The 19,488-nt window shown below is 30.4% G+C and overlaps 1 protein-coding gene across 12 annotated transcripts in view; it reads right to left on the reverse strand.

Annotated features, from left to right (window-relative positions):
* Window positions 1-19,488, reverse strand: part of LOC139513241 (histone deacetylase 4-like) — a 96,048-nt gene that overhangs the window by 41,774 nt on the left and 34,786 nt on the right. For 5 of the 12 annotated variants that reach the window (XM_071301567.1, XM_071301558.1, XM_071301570.1 and 2 more), the window contains 3 exons: window positions 17,460-17,528; window positions 3,798-4,039; window positions 28-163 (listed from right to left, as the gene is read on the reverse strand). In XM_071301567.1, the coding sequence (XP_071157668.1) occupies window positions 28-163; window positions 3,798-4,039; window positions 17,460-17,528 (447 nt within the window). Of the gene's footprint in view, window positions 1-27; window positions 164-3,797; window positions 4,040-7,538; window positions 7,701-10,463; window positions 11,206-17,459; window positions 17,529-19,488 lie in introns of those variants that run through there. The other 7 variants (XM_071301560.1, XM_071301569.1, XM_071301568.1 and 4 more) reach the window with 4 other exon arrangements.

Consider the following 19,488-nt stretch of genomic DNA (forward strand, 5'->3'; position numbering starts at 1 on the left):
TCTGTGTTTTTCCATCCTGACACTTACTTTCTTCATTCTTTGTCTTATTTTTTAGTTGTTCTAAACGTTCTTTCTCCATGCGTTCCTTTTCCAGACGATGTCTTTCTTGAAGTTTTTGTTGTTCTTGAAGAAATTCTTGTTGTTTTTGTAACATCACTAAATGCTGAAACAATAAAATTGGAGATTAAAATACAAAATGAATCTAGGACATATTTTAACTAAATAACAAATGAATACAAGTTTTATTTGACATTTTCCTGTATAATTAGCTCATAAATTCATACCCCAACTTATAAACATAGCAAAGGACAATTTTCCATCCAAGTTATTACATGTACTGTAAATTCAGAAATTATTGTGTGCATTCATCATTGCAATTTTTGAGAAATAAACAATAATGCGTCAGATTATTTAATTCAATTTCAAGAAAATGTGGAAACAGATATATATATAGAAGATATCACTAAGTTTTTATTATTGACATACTCAACCAGTCACATAATTCTCGTAAATAGTAACCCCCTTTATTTCTGAATTAAAAGTTTCCCCCATAAAAAAATCAAATTGATTTAATTCAACATTAACCAATCACCAATCAATCCAGAGCCCTTATATACATGATATACAGGAAGAATATATAAAGTCACCCTCTTTATCAGTTATTGGAGGGGATAATCTGATAAAAACATATGTAAACATGAAAATTGTTGAGAACATTTTTTAACCTATTTTTATAATTTTGGCCTATTTCTATAATTGGTACATTCCCAAATAGGAACTTTGTTTTTGAAATTCTATAAGTATGGACCAATGATTTGTATGGTTTATCTTAAAATACAAATTCTTTAATGTATAGAAAACAATTAAACTTTTCTTGAAAAAAAATTAATTCTTTACTGTAACAGATGAATGAAGCTGAAAAAAGTTGTGAAATAAACTATGTTGTAACATACTACATATAGACAATACTGATCATTGATGTGTCTACACACTACAGATAGACAATACTGATATAAATAATTTAATAAGGAAAACAATTATGTGTATTTAAGGGTTCCTTCCTATAAATCATACAGTAAGTCGGTCAGGTTTTTGGTGAATTGATGATGATTACAAATTTTTTTATTAAATCTGTTGCATACATTAATTAACAGGTAGCTGTTACAACAACTGTCATGGTGGTGAAAATTCCTTATAGAAATACTCATCAAAAATTTAGGGTTGGTACTCATAAATATGGTTTGGGTGTTGAGACTGTAAACACACATATATATAATATTTCCATACAATAATACAACAGCAAAACATGTTTAGATATTAAACAGGTCTAGACATCTGATTTGATTCCATCATGAACATTTTCATTTACAAATTTTAAACACATATCCTACTTTTGATTTTTAATTTAAAGGATACAAACTAATTTTTTCCCCCAAGAAATGATGACAGTATCAGTACTATTATTATGAGCTTGTTACAAGTTATAATGTATATATAGGTGATAAATGCTTGTTATGGATTGTAAAGTATACATATATAACGAATGTATTTTGGTAAAAACATTCTGATATACACATAAAGGTTATATTAAAATAAACTTTTTAAGGTTCTTAAGATCAAAATGATTCATCTCAATAAATACAAAAAAACCATGATTTCACCATAAATCTACAAGGAAATTCAATCGATTCCTTTCCAACTACAAAAGTAATGGCACAACGCTTTTAGAATTAAAACTACCCTGTCAATCAAAAAGTCAATTTTTTCTACAACAAACAACCCTATTTATAGTAACATTGTACAATAAATAGATTTCCATCTATTTGAGAAGCTCTAGAAAATCAATTAGGAGACAAAAATATAGAAACATCTTCTACCATTGGAAGATGGAATAATGTTTTATTGCCTTCAGCAATGCTATATTTAACAACGGATCGATGGCTTCCAAAGAAGTGTTGGTATAATTGTACTATTTTAGGAAAGAAATCTTGGCAAACAATAGGAAGCAAGGGGGATTGCTAACAAGTTTTATTTTTCCATCTCATCAGGAACTTTTTCTTCTTATGATGATTAATTATTCTCGCCTACATGATTTATAAGACAGTCAATAACCAAGTAAACTTCAATAAACTCTTAATCAACAATAAACCATCTGATACAAAATTTGGATAAATCACAACAAAAAAGAAAAACTTTTCACATTTAACCTCAGTCATTTTTGAAGTTTGATATTCAGTTTTCATATTCATCATCCAGGAAGTCAGAAAAGTTTAATTTCAAAAAATTTGCATTTTAGAAAAAATATATTTTGTAGTTTGCCAATATTTGTTTGTGATGCAATAACTATATAGGTTCTGTGTAATGATTTATAAAATTAATGTTCTTGGTTAATTAAACAAATAAATGGAATGTGTATACTGGTTTATAAAAGTTAAAAAATCAGGTAATTACAAATAAGTATTTTCATAAAAAGAAATTTCAAGTAATGTTTGAGAAAACACATTTTTTTTTGTACATTTAATCTTCAGAAGTTAAAATAATATAATTAGCATTCATTGCAACCATTTTTTTGTTGTACAGAAATGTTACTGACAATGACCTCTCATCACAGGTAAACTCCCCAGGTAAACAACTTCGTTCATATTTTTTTTTTTTTTTATCTAAAAGGTATTCAAATAATAACTGGCTAATTATTATTCATAACATGATGTTGACTGAAAAACAGTACTACAGATCTTCATAACTTATAATATAAAATTTCTGAATAATTCTTTATGAATTTTCTGTTTAAAGTTTTGTCAATACAGACAAATGTTAGAATAAGAAGTGGTATGATTGTCAAGGTGACCTCTGCCTAACAGAGACCAAATGATTAAGATGTAAGCAACTATATAGGTCAAAGTATGACCTTCAATAATAAGGAAAACTCAACTATAAAAGTACACTCATGAAAAACATTTAAAAAATAATTCAAAAGAGATAATCAATGGCCAAACTTAAAACAAAAATACAATAAACAAAAACAAATATCAGACAGCAAGTGGAACCAACAACCTGAATCATAGCATCAACTTGACATGCACATAAAGAATGTGGCAGCATTAAACATACTTGTGAACCCTCAAGTCTGCAATTAACCTGGCACATGACCTTTTCTGGACCCTTGCATCACAACTTATAGTTCAAGACCATATTAACAGATTCTCTTTGAAGTGACATATTTACTTATATTGATCTTCTAAAAACAGGTATTCCCTTATACAACAAAGAGTTTTTATTAAAAATCACAGCAGGAACCATTCAATTTTCATAAATTTTCTTGCTGTTAGACATTTAATTATTTTGGGGTTTGATTTTGCTGTTTCACTCAAACTGTACAAGTTTAAATACATATTTCAAAATCACTTAGAGATCGATAAATCTGGTCATTTTTTTTTTTAAATCTATATACTGGTATTTTTTTTAAGATAAAATAAAATAAATAATAGTTTAAGGTAAAAGTCCACTTCAAATTCTGAAAAAAGACTGAATTTCACTCACACTGTGAAACTTCGTTTTTAAAATGTAACATTATTGTGGTATACATTGAATTAATTGAAAATAATGAAATATTTCATCATGTTGTAAACGAAGGAGCAAAGACATATTCCAGTCAACACAAACTTATAGAAGATACTCATCAGTAACAACAGTAAACACCAAGTTACAACTTATACAACTTTCACGTAAAACAGTCAAGGAATACTACAAGGTGACAATTTATAATAAACACCATTTAATTAACATGTTCTTCTAACCTGTTGCATTTTAATGTGTTCCTGTACCTGTTGCACTTTTATATGTTCTTGCAACTGTTTCTCATGTTCTTGTGCCATCTGTTGCTGCTGCTGTCTGAATTGTTCAACAAGAAGACGTTGCTGAAATTCTTGTTGTTGTTTTAGTGATGCTATCTGTTGCTGGATTTGATCATTACTGTACATATTGGCAGATGGATGTCTACGCTCCAATATAGGTGACCCTAGTGGAGACTGGTTTATATCTGAAAGGAAAATAAACATCAATCCATAAATATGATGTTGGTTCGACAAATAAGTTATAACTTTATATGCATAAATATTTCCAGCAAAGCTCTAAAATAATGCTAAAAGCCTTCAGATTTCAGCTGTCAGGTCAATTGCATTCGTTCATCAACCAAAAACTTTGCGATAGTCCCATTACTGCATAAATCTTAAAAAAAGATTCAATTGGATCTTTTTCTTCAATACCAGTATAACAATTTCTTATTTTGAAAGGAACAGTAAATACAATAATACAAAGATGCCATAATTTGGTAAATGATGTGACGATTTTTCTAAATAAATTCATATGCAGGTTTTCAGTACTGTTTGCCTTTTTCTTCAATAAGTCTCAACTAAACTATTTGAACATTTAGCAATTCAAGTCCTGACAAGAAAAACAAAATTTCCAGACCTTCAGCTTCCATCATTCAATAACTATTTTAAAGATTCAAATTCCACTATTCTTAATATGTTTCAACAAATCTAAATAAATCCTCCATATAAAATAACATGCAGGGGAAACTTTATTTTTTATCACACCTAACAGACTAGTAAAAACAGTTTGTTTAGATTACTAGAAGGTATATTGTTGTCATTTCTCAGTAGGAAAAGGTCACTTGCAGCTTTCACTATTAACATTAGTCGATCTTTGATTTTATTCCAGTAGCTCAGAATGTGGTAGATTTATGCCTCAGATGGACTTCTGGCTTATCTAACAAGGCTTGTCTTCCTTAAATAATCTTTATCAGAACCTTTTTTGAAACACTTCTATTTTATGCTATTACATTTTAATTTTAAGTTCTTTTTTTTTAGGGGGTGGGGGAGGGGATAAATATTTATATTTATTTTAATCTAGGTAAAATTTCTGAAATATATAATAACCCACCAAAGTATGCACTATGTGCAAAGTCAATTAAGCCAATTGTATCCTTACATTATAAGTACATTACATTCAGTGAACAATTACATTTACATAAAATTATCATATAAAAAAGAAGATGTTGTATGATTGCCAATGAGACAACTGTCCACAAGAGACCAAAATGACACAGACATTAAAAACTATAGGTCACCGAACGGCCTCCAACAATGAGCAAAGCCCATACCGCATAGTCAGCTATAAAAGGCCCCAATAAGACAATGTAAAACAATTCAAACAAGAAAACTAATGGCCTTATTTATATAAAAAAATGAACGAAAAACAAATATGTAACACATAAACAAACGACAACCACTGAATTACAGCCTCCTGACTTGGGACAGGCACATACTTAAGTGGTATAACAGTACAACATAAGAATGAACTATAAAAATCAGTTGAAAAAGGCTTAACTCATCAGATGACCATAAAAACACAAACAACATGCATTATGAGAAAAGTCTTTGTTTTTACTTCAGTTTCAGCAAAGAACTTGCTTTTTAAATATATTCCACTGCAATAAAACCAAAGTATTTACTACAAAATATAAATAATGCTTATTTATATGATAAATTGTCAAATCTTTCAATGGTTTATTTTTTTGTCTACAGGTATGTCAACAAAATCTCAAAGCAACAGAATATTCTTCTATTCTTCATTTCTTTACTAAAACAGAGAAATAAGAAAAAAAACTTACCGTTTTTAATGTCCATTGTAAAAGTCAACAACTTACAAAAATTACACAAAAACACCAACGTCATAAATGATCAGAAAAGGCCATTTATAACTTTGTGTCTTTGCCATTAATTTACAGAATCTGTGATATTTTGAACTTGTTAATTCCAAAACGTCATTGCTACTATAGCATATACATATAATTAACCAGTTTTCACAGTTTGTTCAGTTCCAGCATACAGAAATAGAACTTACTAGTCAAAACAAAAATCTATATGTAAACTTTTTCAAGATTATATTTCAATGAGATTAAACAAAATTTTCAAATCTGTTATTATATAATTAACTTGTTTCTCTGATGAAACAGTCTCTGATTTTTATTGCTGTTTATCAAATCAGATAACTGGAAACTGAGTTTCATGTAAACCTCTTGATGTTTAGGAATATTTTATTTTTGCTATCTGAATTTTCCTGCTGTACTTAACTGTGCCAAATTTTAGATCCTTGTCAATATACTTAGTAATAGATTTAATGAGAAAAACTTTTTATGCACGTAAGGCTTTCTAACTTCTAAAAGACTAATGCTTGGTTATTTCAATTTCTGCTTAAAAAAATTTCATAACACTCCTCAATCTGTCCAAAACCTGAATCTTTTAATCACACCTTGAATGAACTTTCAAGAGGCTACAAGCTTCAAGCTCAAAATGCGTTTTCTTCTTAAAAAAATTTACCACATCATTTTGCATTGTCATTAATTGATCTCCTCAACTGAAATATAGTTTGCAGTTACCAATTAGCAATGGGACACAGTTGATTCCCCCGCTTGAATACAACTTTATAAAGGGACATAACTCAAGAACAGTGAAAGTGATGAAACCCAAATTCAAACTTGATCTGTGTTTTGCGGAAATAAGCATTAAGGGTATGTTTTTTTCTCATTGTGTATAAATGCTACCATCCACTTCATTTTAAATTTGGTGGCAAGTTGTTGCATTGGCAATCATACCACTTTTCCTTAATTTGGTTTAGTGTCAGAGAAAGGAAACTAATTTTGGAACTGATGGAGGGAGGGACAGGGGTAACACTTAATATCTCTTCTGTAACAGAAGGGGTATAACAATGACAAGAGAAGTTGATTGAATAGAGTACAAAGAAAAAGTCATATTTGTCTGGTGCAAAGAAAAAATGAAAAATGTTTCTCCTCAAAACAATAACAACCAATTTTCACATAAGACAGCGAAAAAGAAATGTATTCTTTCTATGGGATGATTTTTGGAGCCATTTTACTCTGAATGCCTGGAGTTCCCACATTTTATTTGACAAATTACCAGAAGTTTTCTGTGATCAAGTTTTTGATGGAAAACCTTGATACAAGTGACAACATAGCTTTACATTGCTCTTGTTCATATCCCTGATATAAAATACATAAATGTAACTGTTTCCATAATTTTTCATTTTGGCCTATCTATTTATGTACACCTGAGATGACAAGATAAACATGAAGAACTAAAAATATCCCACAAATCATATGGGTCAGGTGCTTTAACTAATTGAAAATTATCACAGACATTTAAAGATGTTATTTGTGTTTATACAAACTTATTTATACATAAAGATGGGCAAGATCTTAATTTATTTCTTTCATATCATTTAAATTTGGCAAATGTTAGCTAACTTTGTCTTTATTTTAAGTTTAAAGTATTATTTTTAATTAAAGAAAAATCAACCATTCTTATACATAATTTATTCACATGATATATAAATATATAAATTGAATGTGTACCCCATGTACCGGTAATTATAATAAAATAAGACAGGTTAAAATATGAAAGACACCTATATATTTGCCACAATTTGGCTTGTTGTAGAGTCTAATAAGGACTTACATTTTTGGTAGCCATGCAGGTGCTGCTGATCGCAGGCACAATAACGTAATCTTTTTTTGTACAATTTTTGTTTCCACATAGGAACTGATGGAACTTTAAACACTGATTTAGTTTCTTCCTTTGTCATTTCTGATGGTAGTTTGAAACTATTCTAGTATATATATCCACACACAGTGTAAGATTGTTTTATTCAATATTAGTTATTCCTTCGTGACAATAAATTCATACACTTGTTTGATCTTGACACTAATTATAAACCTTTTAGAGGTGATGCAATAAGACACAAAATTCACTTAGATATGTATCCATACATTCTGTTTTCTGATCCAAAATCATCAATATTTGATGGTTCATGACACTTTTCACTGATACTACTTCCAAAATAATTCCACTTTTACAGACAAACCATATAATAATTGGAAGAAGGTAAATGAGCATTCCCAAAATTGTCTTACTACCTGAAACGCGACAGAAATGACAAGGACTGCTCGGGGCTCTAGCACATGGTTTAATAAATCACGTAAGTGATAACATGACAACACTTATTCTAATAAATATAAACCTAAATACATATTTAAATAATGTAAGGATGACATAAATAGGCGACTTATGATTCAAGGTTTCATCAAAATTATCTCTAATTAAAATAAAATACTCCTGTGTGGCAAAATTAATAATCCATTATCATCAATAAAATTATGAGTATTTTATGTTAAATGAACTGAACATTCATACAATTGTGAAGTCTATCAACCTATACATTCGATAGGTCGGCCACACTGTTTCCCACGGATTTACATAGAATTAGCTAAAACACTGAAATCAATTCTAAAACTTAACATGCACCTTTCATTTACTGCCTATATTACTGTTCTTCCTATGCAGTCCTTTCATGGGGAAAATTTTGTTGATTATATAAGGAATCACTGATGCATGACTGGAGTCCTCCTTTAGGTCAGTCAGTCCCCACCCCCTTATAAGAAGTTCTGGATCTACCATTCACTCGTGATGCAGACTTTACAGATACTTAACCAACACAAGAAAATAACCAACTGTATACATGTTAACCCACAAATAACCAACTGTATACATGTTAACCCACAAATAACCAACTGTATACATGTTAACCCACAAATAACCAACTGCATGCATGTTAACCCACAAATAACCAACTGTATACATGTTAACCCACAAATAACCAACTGTATACATGTTAACCCACAAATAACTAACTGTATACATGTTAACCCACAAATAGTCATTTTCTTAACTTTATTTTTTCAACTTAATCTAAAAAGTGGGGCAATGAACAATAAGTATATGTTAAATGAAAATCAAACCTAACCTGTTATTTGAAATAATTTCTCAGACCTATTTAATATCAAATCATGTAAAAAAAAAATGCACTAAGTTGTATGATGACAAGTATTAACTAGCTTGATAACACCTTTAATGATCGATCAATTTGTACTACAATATTATTTCATCTATAATATTACAAAATTTGTTAACATTTATGTCAATGTATATATATGATTTTCAAAAAATTATCTGATAAAAAAAAGTTCACAGACTTAACCTATTTTCCAAATATTCTTATGTGGCTGGATGAAAAGTCAGCCATATACTCAATAAATATACTTCTAATCAATAATTCATAGAAAATAATTTGTAGATTTTAGAAATTAGCACAAAATTAAAGCCAACAATACAGGGTCTCCGAGAGGGGTCAAAGACAAAGTGACCACTGTTATAAACTATTGAAACTTTCACAGAGAGAAAGACCTCGGATAGCCAAAAAATATTCATCAAAATAACACTGGTGACTTTGATTACAGTTCTCATATCACATAGATCAATTTTAACTTTTTTTTCAAGTCTTGGTCTTTTATAGCTTAAAACATACTTAATGGGTTTTGCCCATTGTTGAAGCAGAATCATTTGAAATATTTTTGGCAATCTTAGTACATCTTTGAACTTGCCAGTTTAAAACCTGATGACTCGAGACAGATTTTCACGAGTCCATGTAGTGGGCTTCAGTTGCTAACATCTACATCATTTGGTCTGTTGGGTGCAAAGTTGTCTCATTTGCAATCACACAACATCTTTTAATTTTTATGTAAAGCTCCTTTTAATATTGTAATTAACATAAGATAAGCCTATTGGCCATCTATAATCATTGCTTTGTCTGCCAATTCATTGAGAGAAATCAAAGACAAAGTCAAAACTTATGTTCTGTAGCATTTTGTGACTTAAATTTAAATGTGGTGTCAAAACTTGAAATTGAAGTTATTTTTATAGTAGTGATTAATTCATAGGAAAAAAGCTATTAAATGTGAAATTTAAAACAGATTATTACACCATCAATGGGAAGTTGGTTTTTATTTAGACTATTTTGAACACCTAAATTCTGTCATTTGAAATAGTGTCCTCTGCACATAACTAAATCACAATATTTTGGCACTTCCCTATCTCAAAGGCATTTATAAATATGTTACCTGTAATTCTATCAATGGTATCATTATCATAATGCAAATGATCTGAGGTTGTTAGAGAAAAAATGTAAAAGATGCTAATTTACGACAAAACTACAATCATTTATATTCCTTCATCCATGGTTTAGTCTGATATTTACACCTAAATATTTTATTACACACAAGAAAATTTAATTTGTAACCAAAGCATCTGAAATCCAACAAAAAAATCAAAATCTTTGATAAATTAAAATCTTCAGGGTTCATTAACTCTTTTCCAATTTTCCAAGTAATTCTAAAACGCATTTCTTAAGGCCATTGAAATCATTAATATTTTTACTTCAGTGATTTTTTTGTATGATGACCTATTTTCATGATATAGCACTTGACCTATATATGTGTGTATTTTATCATTTAAAAAGACTACAAACAAAATGAAAAAGATTCTTACCTCTAAAAGGTCTTGAATAAAAAAATGGGCAGTGAACTTCTGAATTCCCTTGCTGTTGATGGAACATTGGGAATACAGTCTGCTGTTTGTATAAATTCCACATTTTGGAATCAATATTGGTGGCTATTTATAGAAGCATGAACTATGTTATCACAGGATGATTATAAAAGAATTGTCAATTAGAGACAGGCTGCTATATTTATATGGAATCACAAATAGATCCTTGTGGGCTGTCTTAAGTTGAAAAATAATGCAATAATTTCTGTAGCTTCAATCTTATACACTTTTATCATATGTCATTGTATTATGGTAGTTTCTATTTCCTTGTTAAACTTCTATTCCTTTAATCCATCTGTCATATATAGTGTTCCTATCCAGATGTTGTATTGGTCTCAACAAAATCTATTACTTTTTAATATGATATCCATTTATATTTGGAACTGATCAAAACACTTCAATGTTAGTTAAATTGTAACTTAATAATATTCATCTGTAATTGATGCATTTTACATAACAAAATCAAAATGAATAGCTCTCAAGGTTTTGTGCAGTCTCTATACATATCCTTAGTAAACAAGCCATTATCAAATATGAATATTTCACCAATTCTTTATAATGTAAAGTAGCATTCAAAAACTTTACAAACTCTTCCACTGTTAGCCTGTCAGATATCTATTATAAGTTTCATGTACACCCGCATTACTTTAAATAAACTGCCTTTAATAATTCATGACAAAGCTATGTATTTATTTTCATACAGTCACGATATTAATCCTGTGATTTTAAATCCAGGAAACTACACTACAAATTGTAGCTGGAAATGTGAAGTACTCAACTATTGTCTTTTCAAAACACTCAATAATGATAAAATGGATGACGTCAATAAAAGTCAAAACATTTAAATAATTGCAAAGCTAACAACAGATGAACTAATTTTTTTTCTCTATTTTTCCAAATCTTTTTGTATCCTAATGCATTATTCAGACTTGTACTCTCTTTTATTCAAAATTTGTTAATCCAACTTTAATTAAACATGAATTTCAATAATAACTTAGATTAGATACATTTCATGGTGACGTGTCATAAAGACAACATAAATCAATGAATTCATAATATTTCACTAAGTCCAGACTAAATGGTTGTCAAAGTACTTTTGGTATCAATCTGGAGTGCTTGTTCTATAACAAACATTTATCTTACTGAATCAAATGTCCTTTTACAAGTGCTACAACCCCCAAACCTGAACTGAGATAATGACCCAAACATTACCTGAAAATCATGACCAAGGTTTCCCAGAAATCAATTATAAAACAATTAACAATTCTTTAAGTTGGAACTGATGCTCATTATCATAGAAGAAAACAATTTACTTTCAAAAGTTCTACTTTATAAACATGCAACACACCTACATATGGAATTTCTACTCAGTTAAATACCCTCTTTCCTGCTTTTGGTAAAGCATTGAATGTACACTGAATTTAAAGACCTGTCTTAAACTATATGTTTGAAATAAATATGAGTTCTAAGATACCATTCACCGCATTTTTTGGGGGTATTTTGGAGTGAAAAAAAAAACCACAAGAGTGAACATGTTGAAATGTTTGGCCTGTACTAACCATGGTTGATTTTATGTTGATAGTCCTAACGATACATTTTTACTACATAAGTTTCACATAATCAATAATTATCAATAATCAAAAATAAGATCAGGGTAAATTAACCAAGCAAGACGGACTTAGTGCTAAAGTATACAAAAAAAGACTAAACAATGAAAGCTTAATATTGACCAATGAACCATGAAAAACAAACCAACACACATTAATGTAACAGACCAATGAATCTTAAAAATTTGTAAGGGTTCCGCGGAACCCAGTGTCTCGCCTACTTTTGCTGTAAATCGCAAGCTCAACAAAAATGAGGAAAAAAATCAATAAAAATATTCCTCTTGATACTATCTTTTGAATGTAAGAAGCTTCTGTCCAAGTTTGGTAAAAATCCAAGAGTTTATGAATCTAATAAATGTTTTAAAAACTATAACTGTAGACTGTCATTGTATGTAATGTTAACTGGAAGAAAATCTTAAGTCCATTTAAAAGTAAAATACGAAAAAAATAGATTTATCTTTTAACAAAATTTACTTCTGGATACTATCTTATGATCATAAATAAGCTTCTGTCCAAGTTTGGTACAAACCCAGGATAGTTTAAGAAAGTAATTAAAATTTTTAAAAAATTATTGATAAAACCACAGAGTGAATGTAATTGTTTCCCGGCAGAAAAACTAAGTCCATTTAAAAGTAAAATACTAAAAAAAAATGGATTTATTTTTTTACACAATTTACTTCTGGATACTATCTTATGATCACAGACAAGCTTCTGTCCAAGCCAAAGTCGAAGGCTCGACAAAAATGGTAAAAGTCATCATGAAACCTGCCAGACCAACATGTATACCTTACAGTCATTCCATACACCTAACAGTTGACGTACTGCTAACAGTATCTGAGAAACAGACTTAATCATGTAATTTAACCTAAATCCCTGATCCATGAAATAAGGTTGTGGTCAAGCAAATCATGTCTGTCAAGATTTGAAGAGCTTGCATGGTAACACTAACCCATATTATAGGCATATACTAAATATAGTTATTCACATGAGAAAACAGATGAACTTTTTTTTAAGCAGTTGTTCAAACATGAAAATTAGGTCAAGGACAAGAGACATATGACATACAGTAGCTTTGTACCATAAGGAATCAGTATACAAGATATGAAGCATCCAGGTCTTCTTCCCTTTAAAATATTAAGCTTTATACCAATAGTTTAAGGCAGCTTCAACCACCTGATTGTAATCCCAATGTCTTGCATTCTATGACATTTGTCAGCATTTTTCCATACTTAGTTGAACTTTTTGTAAGGGATCATTGGAATCTTTATTTATGAGAGTAGTGTTTTGATCTTGTTCATTCTACTTTCATTTTAGTTTTAAATTTTGACAATTGTTTTTTTCCATAGCTCAGTACATGTATAACCATAACATCCTGATTCTTTTAACAGTTAAAAATCCACATTATGCATCACAGTTTGACCTACTTGCAAAACATACCCATTAGATTTCACAGTTTGACCCACTTGCAAAACCTACCTATTAGATTTTCCCTAAATGATCTTATTATCTTGAATTATACATTGTATATATTTGCCACTGGTCTTTAGCAAACAGCAATCAATTTACCAAACATAATAAGCTACCGGTAGTTGTTTTTGCAGTTTTGAAAATAAAAGGCTGACCTCAATTCAATTGTCAAATTCAAATATATAGTCATATATAATCAACCATACAAATCCAAAATATAATTCTTTTGTGCTCTATAAAATTCATATCCAAATTTCCATTTAAATTACTTTAAAAAAAACAAGCATTGACGTCATTATGAGGGGTCACAGTCTAGTAACATTGTCAGACTTTTTTAAATCTTCTTAAAAGACTCCAGTGCACATTATATTTAATACCAGTCAAGAATGTTATATCATTTTGACAGACAAACAACATTTATATAAGTAGTAAATAGTAAAATAAGACAAAGTAATGGAATTAGGACTTGTTTAAGCTCTCAAGTTGTGTTTAATAATTTTTTTGAGTTGCATCTACAAGAAATATTTAAAGAATCAAGATTCCACTTATCTTGAGGAAAATTAACCATATAAATTATAAAATGTAATCTTCAGTTGTATCTTTTCAGGAACCTTCTCGAATATACTTGTTCACCTCCATTCCAATATTTTTGGTAAATTCAAATTCATTTAACCCTATATGTAATTAGAACATGACATTTCCGTATAGTAAGAACAGAGTTGTCAAATAACTGTCAAGATATATTTGTATAATTGATGTTTGTTACCAGGAAGTATTGTATTGCCATAGCTAAAGTCCAACATCTATAGCCATGAGATGTCCCATAGCTACAGTCTAACATCAATTGCCATAAGATGTCCCATAGCTAAAATCTAACATCTATAGCCATGAGATGTCCCATGTCCCATAACTAAAGTCTAACATCTATAGCCACGAGATGTCCCATAGCTAAAGTCTAAAGCCATGATATTTCCCTTAGCTAAAGTCTATAGCCATGTGATGTCCCTCAGCTAAAGTCTCTAGCAATGAGATGTCCCAAAGCTAAAGTCTAACATCTATAGCCACGAGATGTCCCATAGCTAAAGTCTAAAGCCATGATATTTCCCTTAGCTAAAGTCTATAGCCATGTGATGTCCCTCAGCTAAAGTCTCTAGCAATGAGATGTCCCAAAGCTAAAGTCTAACATCTATAGCCATGAGATGTACCATAGCTAAAGTCTATAGGCATGAGATGTTCCATAGCTAAAGTCTAACATCTATAGCCATGAGATGTCCAAGAGCTAAAGTCTAACATATATAGCCATGAGATGACCCATAGCTCAAGTCTATATGTCCCATTGCTAAAGTCTACAGCCATGAGATGTTCAATAGCTAAAGTCTTTAGCCATGAGATGTCACATAGCTAAAGTCTTTAGCCATGAGATTTCCCATAGCTAAAGTCTATAGCCATTAGATGTCCCATAGGTAAAGTCTAACATCTATAGCCATGAGATGTCCCATAGCTAATGTCTAACATTTATAGCCATGAGATGTCCCATAACTAAAGTCTAACATCTATAGCCATGAGATGTCCCATAGCTAAAGTCTAACATCTATATTTATGAGATGTCCCATAGCTAAGGTCTAACATCTATAGCCATGAGATGTCCCATAACTAAAGTCCATAGCCATGAGATGTCCCATAGCTAAAGTCTAACATCCAAATATAGTTAGGACACTATCTGCAGAACACAAATAGGGTATGTCAAATGGACAGGTCTCACATCCAAATATGGTTAGGACAATACCTGCAGAACACAAATAGGGGTATGTCAAATGGACAAGTCTAACATCCAAATACAGTTAGAATATTACCTGCAGAACACAAATTCTTTTCTGTTCTTTCATTTTTGTTTAGACTTGTCTTGCTCTGATATTACAGACACATAACAATTGTTCCTACTTGTCTTGTTCTGATATTACAGACACATGACAATTGTTCATACTTGTCTTGTTCTGATATTACAGACACATGACAATTGTTCCTAATTGTCTTGTTCTGATATTACAGACACATGACAATGGTTCATACTTGTCTTGTTCTGATATAACAGACACATGACAATTGTTCATACTGGTCTTGTTCTGATATTACAGACACATGACAATTGTTCATACTTGTCTTGTTCTAATATTACAGACACATTACAATTGTTCATACTTGTCTTGTTCTGATATAACAGACACATGACAATTGTTCATACTTGTCTTGTTCTAATATTACAGACACATTACAATTGTTCATACTTGTCTTGTTCTAATATTACAGACACATTACAATTGTTCCTAATTGTCTTGTTCTGATATTACAGACACATGACAATGGTTTATACTTGTCTTGTTCTGATATTACAGACACATGACAATGGTTCATACTTGTCTTGTTCTGATATTACAGACACATGACAATTGTTTATATTTGTCTTGTTCTGATATTACAGACACATGACAATGTTTCATACAAATCTTGTTCTAGTAGCACACATGAAAATTGCTCATACTTGTCGCCTTATTGATTTTTGGAAATCTGTCCTGGTTGATCCAAGAATCTACCCTGCTTGAACTATTGACCTCATTATTAAAAAATCACTTTTCCATTGTGGCGTCAAATATTTTGTATTATGACATCCAAATTTACGGAGACCTTTACATACCCATGATCAATGTTCATGCTTGCCTAGTCTTAGTATTACATACAAATGACAATAGTTCATGTACTCGCAAAAGTCCAGAAATACAGACCAATTTAGTCTGATTTATTTAGTAGTAACAATTTGCTTTGAACTAGCTTTTAGTAACTGCTGGTACATTTATACATGTGCTTTGTATATATTAACAGTTTTTATATTTTAAAACCTGTGTTTTTTTTAGCTTTATCAATATTTGACTACTGAATAGCGGTGTTTTTGCTAGTATCTTTTGTACTTTGCACCCACAGGCACTGTCTCTTGATTTTTTTTACCTATATACCTAAATACTGTACAAGGTATGCAACTCCCATTTTAGAGATATACACTCAATCATAATTATTTATATTTCGATTCAGCGGTTGTCTATCCAACTGAAACTTGTCCTGATTTAAAATCTACATTAAATTATCTACAAAATCATGAACGACACACTTATCAGAGTCATTCATAGCAGGCTGTGCAAGTAGGGCAACTTTAAATTATTTCCTACTCTAGTGGATAGAAATGTTTCATTGGCAGTCATACCTCATCTCCTTATTTTTATATACATGACAGAGGTGTTTCGTCAGACTTGCTGGATCCCACTGTCATTGCATCTGGCAATAAATAACAGTTCAAATACCTTATATAGAAGTTGTTTACAAATTTAAAATGTCATTGATTTTTTACCCCCTGTACTTAGCAAATACAATATCTTATATCTTGTTTAACTGTCTAAGTAATTCAATGGGTATAACCAATAGTGCTGTATAGAGCCCATATAAACTGTTCCCTCTGTTAGACTGGTATCATCAGTATTCATTTTAACTGCTTGAAATTCATCTTTTAATTTAAACCCATTAAGTCAGTCATGCACTACTATGTGGATGTGTAGCTGTAAAATTACAAAATCATGCAAAATAGTCAGTCACTAATTCATTTCAATCAGATGTTCACCTTTTTGAACTAGTTGATATAGCAACATTAAATGAGACAGAATTACTCAGTTTTCTGACATTTATGTTATAACATTCTGTATAACAACTACTTGTAAAAAGATTTTAAAGACAGATTAATTAACTGTTCAATCAGCAATTTCAAATGACTACATTTGTGATATGTCGAGGAATGATCAATCAACAGATACTTAACACATACCTGGTTTTCTGCTAATATGTGCAAAATGATTGTTGATTTCCATCGTGGATTCATGAGGTACCAATGGATCTGAAAATAAAAAAGAATCGGTTGGAAATGGATGCCATTTATTAAATACCTTTTTACACAATATTCTGAGCAGATTTAATACTGTGGTACTGTACTGCCACTGTAAATTGACCTAATCCCTAACTCATGCTTACAGGAACCTGTTGTTCAGAGTTTGTTGTTTATTGATGTGGTTCATAAGTGTGTCCTTGTTTCGGTTTTTTATATAGATTAGAATGTTGTTGTTCATATTTGTATGGTTTTACACTAGTCACTTCTGGGGTCCTTTATAGCTTGTTGTTTGTTGTGAGCCTTAAATTTAGGCTCTGTGTTGAGGACCGTAATGTTGGTTTACTATTACAAATTGTGACTTGGATGGACATTTGTCTCATTCTGAGCACTCATACCAATCTTCTTTATATATCTATTGACACTGAGCACTCATATCAAATCTTCTTTATATATCTATTGACACTGAGCACTCATACCAATCTTCTTTATATATCTATTGACACTGAGCACTCATACCAAATCTTCTTTTTATATCTATTGACACTGAGCACTCATACCAATCTTCTTTATATATCTATTGACACTGAGCACTCATACCAAATCTTCTTTATATATCTATTGACACTGAGCACTCATATCAAATCTTCTTTATATATCTATTGACACTGAGCACTCATATCAAATCTTCTTTATATATCTATTGACACTGATGCAGCATACCTTTAGTCTTGCTTTTTGACTCTGTCTAGGCAAGACAAAAATCTCTTTTTCAAAATATATAAATTTTTGTTTATTACAAAAGAAAATATGAGCTTGAAACTTTTTCTGAAAGGTATCAAAATCTGGGGTCGGTTTCACAAAAACACTTACTATTAAGATTGATTGTAAGTCATGAACAATTCAGTATACTTAAGACAATCTTAGTCGTAATTTTTTTTGTGAAACTGACTCCTGTATCATACATGTATAAACAAAAAAATAATTTGGCTATTACAAAATGAAAATCTATACAATCTAGCATGGTTAGTGTTATGATAGTCTGAACCGTCACAATTTTTCCCAGGTGTATTGTATACTATTGTGTTGTGTTCTTATCCCTACCCCCAGTCTTTACATCAAAATATAAAGATAAACATATTTGATTGAATTTCAATTTATATGACAAAACAAATCTTATTTAAATCTTAATTTTAACCAAGCAATATTTAAAAATAGGTTAATAAGTGCAAAAGATACTGCATGGCTTCTATTATCCTGTTTCTAAACATGATGATTCTACAAATAGAACCTATAGCTAGCTGAAGTCAACACATGGAAACTACAGAAAAATTCCAAAAATTCCTATCAAATATTGCCAAATCTATTTATAATCCTCAAGTATCAATAATATTCTAAAAACAAGCCCATTAAATCACGAATTCATCAAAAATAATCTTGCAAGGAACAAAACAATTTTTTTACAGCAGGGATATTTTTATTAATTCTCTATGATATAATTGGATCCTTTTGCTGTTATCAGAGCAAGTTATTTATAGTTGTTCATTACAGAATTACTAAAAGATCAATACCAGCATGCTTTGTGTGGGGTACTATTCTATTTTGATTTAGATGGCATCCTGTTGTCTTCCAATACTAAATATAAATATCTAAAATGTTAAATCATTTCTTTATTTAGTAGGCCTTTAAAGAAAATTACAACACCTTAAGTGTCCTGTGTACTTGAAGCATAAAAGGATATGGAACTTAGTATTACTTTTTCATTTGGATAAACAAATACAGACTACATCAATCAAACTATGCAATGAATCATGGACGATGGAGCATATCCTCCACAAGCCTTCTAGACAACTGGAATTATTTACTCCTATTAAATTACTGTTGGCAATTTTCATTATGCATGACCAAATTATCTAATTAGCTGGGTTTATTTTAGATTTCTCTTCATTTTTAATTTCAGAATTGAATGATT

This window comes from Mytilus edulis, chromosome 2, assembly GCF_963676685.1.
Source record: "Mytilus edulis chromosome 2, xbMytEdul2.2, whole genome shotgun sequence".
NCBI classification, from domain to species: Eukaryota; Metazoa; Mollusca; class Bivalvia; order Mytilida; family Mytilidae; genus Mytilus; species Mytilus edulis.